Genomic DNA, 3,452 nt, shown 5'->3' on the forward strand with positions numbered 1-3,452 from the left:
AACAACAACAACAACATAGAATCGACACATGAGACTCAGCTCCATGGCAATGTGTAGGAATGGAGTCAACTGAAAGCAAAAATAACATGTGTACAATGCTTAGAATGAGGCCTGGCACAGAGTAAGTGGTATTGAAGTATTTGCATATTATTATTTTGTTCCCTTTTACTTTAAAGATGAAGGGTACTGTAACTCCTACACAGGCTTCATTATGATTCTTTAACCTCATATTTTTTTTCTACCAGTCATATGTTGTCATCTCAACTTGTGTTTCTGGAAATGCATACACTCAGTAGCTGTTTCTAGAGGGCCTGCTGTGTCCCAAGAATAATTCAGGATCAGGAGAAATGGGGTGTACAACATCCTTGCCTTCAAAGAACCTCTTCAGAGTTGACAAACATCAATTAAACGATTTCACACACTAATAAGTGCTGTGTGGGATTGGAGATGCTGTTTTTTTTGTTTTGTTTTGTTTTTTTCAACAGTAAAAGCATTTATTATCAAGCGAATTGGGGAAAACAATGTGCTTTAAATACTATGTATTTGGGGTGGAGGGGGGGTGGGAGACACACACCACACCTCCACACATTTGTACACCTCAGCAGCCATCTTTATTTCACTCCTGTTAGGCCATGAATTCATAGGGACTCGGTTCTAGCAGCTCAGGCTCCTTTCCATTGGTTCTCACAAAGTGCGCCTCTCTGAGGGGAACAGGCTGGCGCTTTAGCTGAACCCAGGTCCCTTTCTCTTTGGCTTCCTTCTTTTTCTGATCATTTTCCTTCACTCGCTTCAGGAAGCTGTCTCTGCTCTTAGAGTGCTTAATATGATCAATGCGCACATTAATTCTCTTGGCAAGAATCTTGCCCTTGACTTGCTTGTTCACGGCAATGCCAACAGAGTGCTGGGTCACATTGTAGACTCTTCCAGTTTTGCCATGGTAACATTTGTGGGGCATGCCTTTTTGAACTGTGCCCATTCCCTTGATGTCCACAATATCGCCTTTCTTGTGGATTTGCATGTATGTGGCCAAAGGAATGACCCCATGCTTTCTGAAAGGCCTGGAGAACATGTAGCGGGTACCCCACCTCTTTCCCTTTGTGTTCGTCATCTTGGGGGATTACTGCAAAATGGTGGCACCGGCCGAAAGGCTGGAGATGCTGTTTTGATAGAGGGAGTTGAAGCAACTTTATAGAGGTAACAGTTGAATTAAGTAAATAGTTGGTAAGAGAAGGAGGTGAAAAAGTGTTTCAACTGGAAGGAGCAATGTATACCAAAAACTGAGATGGGAGGGGAGTGAGCTCGACATTGAGATAGGAATTGTGGAAAGAGGATTTGTGAAGAAGTAGCAAAGTGGGCAGGAATTACGTTCACATGTTCAGACAGTTTGTTAACTTTCAAAACAGGAAACAGATCATTTAAAATTTTTAGCAGCATAAATTTATGTTCCTAGTACAGAATTTTATACACTAATTCCTGGATGTTAAACATTCCTCATTTAAATCCTTAGGTTATTTTAGCATGTATTTAATAGTTTCTCTTTTCCTTCAGAAATGACATAATGTTGTTGTGTGCTGTTGAGTTAATTCTGACTCATAGCGACCTTACATGGAAAAGTAGAATCACCCCATAGTGCTTCAGAGGCTACCGTCTTTACAGAAAGAGTCCTGGTGGTACAGTGATTAAATACTTGGCTGCTAACTAAAAGATTGGCTGTTCAAATCCATCAGCTGCTCCTTGGGAAAAAGATGTGGCAGTCTGCTTCTATAAAGATTTGCAACCCCCAAGGTTGTAAGCAGTTCTACTCAGTCCTATAGACTCACCACGAGTTGGAATCAACTCCACAGCAATGAGTTTGGTTATCATTTTTGAATCTTTACAGAAGCAAATTGCCAGGTCTTTTCTCTTGCGGAGCTACGAGGTGAGTTTAAACCACCAACCTTAGCAGCTGAGTACTTAACCATTTGTACCACCAGGGTTCCTACAAATCCCACAAACCCAGACCTACCTCAACCCACTGCCATCACGTCAATTCCCACTCTTAGTGACACCACAGGAGAAAATAGAATTGCTCCTTAGGGTTTCTAAGATTGTAAAACAGACAACCTCATTTTTTGCCTGTGCAGCAACTGGTGGGTTTGAACTGTCAACCTTGTGATTAGCAGCGCAATGCTTAGCTCATTTTACTACCAGAGTTTGTTAGAAATGACATGTTATTGTTAAGTGCTGTAGAGTCAGTTGAGACTATATAGGGTTTCCCAAGATAGGCTGGTGTGGTGCTGTGGGTTAATGCACTGGACTGCTAGGTCAGTTTAAATGGCAAGGTTGGCAGTTTGAGCTCACCAGCCACTCCTCAAAAACCCTATACAGGGTCCCTAAGAATCGGAACCGACTTAAGGCACTTAGTCAACAACAACAAAGAGAGGCTGGTGAGTTTGAACCACCAACCTTGTAGTTAGCAGTCCAGTGCTTGTCCTACAGTGCCATACCAGAAATGGCATTGTCGTTAAGTGCCATCGAGTCAGTTTCAACCCATAGCGACCCTGTATAGGGTTGCCGAGGAGCAGATGGTGAGCTTGAACCACCAACCTTGTAATTCAAATGACTTTGCAGTCTGACACATTAGGCCACAGCACCACACCAGGACTCCTTTATTGAAAGTGCCTGTTCTGTCCTGGGAGGCAACTTAGTACTGGAATGATAATAGAAGTTGGTTTCAGATAGACTTCAGTTCAAATGGACTTCAGATGAGTTAATGTTTCTAATCTTCAGTTCCTGCATCTTTTATTAGAAATTATAATTTCTTTTAAGTGGTATGAATAAAAGCATCTAACACAATAGCTATTTCATTTTAGACACAAAAGCTATTTGGATGTTAAGTTCCTTCCTTTTTTGGTTTGGCAAAGGCTTCCCATGAGTTTCCCCACATTTGGCACTTTAAATTGCTGTCTTGACTATGCTGCTTTTGATTTCCTTCTATTTTTGTAGGTTTCCTATGGACCTTTCTTACTTTAACTATTATTGTAATTTTAACACTCTAACATTTGTCTTTAACTAGATTAACATATAGGTGTTGTTGAGGTTTAGGCCCAAAAGGGAAAAGCCATCTGCATACATAGGTGCTGAGAGACTGAAAAAATGACCAGAAACCAGTCTGAGAGATATTAGTTTATTACAGAAAATAAAATAAAAGAGAGCTGGTTTACTAACAAGGGAACTTATTGACCAGGACGAAACAGCGCTATCTCCAGTGGCAGCTGGCGGAACAAGATTTTCTGCAAAGGAGGGGTCTTGAGGGTCTTCTTTTATGGTGGTAGTGGACTGTGGAATTAGTTCCAACTCATAGTGATCCTGCATGGTGTTTCCGAGGCTATAAATCTTTATGGGAACAGAAAGCCTCATCTTTCTTCCACAGAACAACTGGTAGTTTCAAACTGCTGACCTTGAGGTTAACA

The 3,452-nt window shown here is 41.3% G+C and overlaps 1 protein-coding gene across 1 annotated transcript; it reads right to left on the minus strand.

The window, feature by feature from the left end:
- Positions 1–625: 625 nt before the first annotated feature.
- On the minus strand, positions 626–1,108 carry LOC102810617 (60S ribosomal protein L21-like). Its single transcript, XM_006866288.1, has one exon. The coding sequence runs from the start codon at positions 1,106–1,108 to the stop codon at positions 626–628; it is 483 nt and encodes a 160-aa protein (XP_006866350.1).
- Between the last annotated feature and the right edge of the window lie 2,344 nt (positions 1,109–3,452).

Source organism: Chrysochloris asiatica, unplaced genomic scaffold, assembly GCF_000296735.1.
Source record: "Chrysochloris asiatica unplaced genomic scaffold, ChrAsi1.0 scaffold00088, whole genome shotgun sequence".
In the NCBI taxonomy this organism is placed as follows: Eukaryota; Metazoa; Chordata; class Mammalia; order Afrosoricida; family Chrysochloridae; genus Chrysochloris; species Chrysochloris asiatica.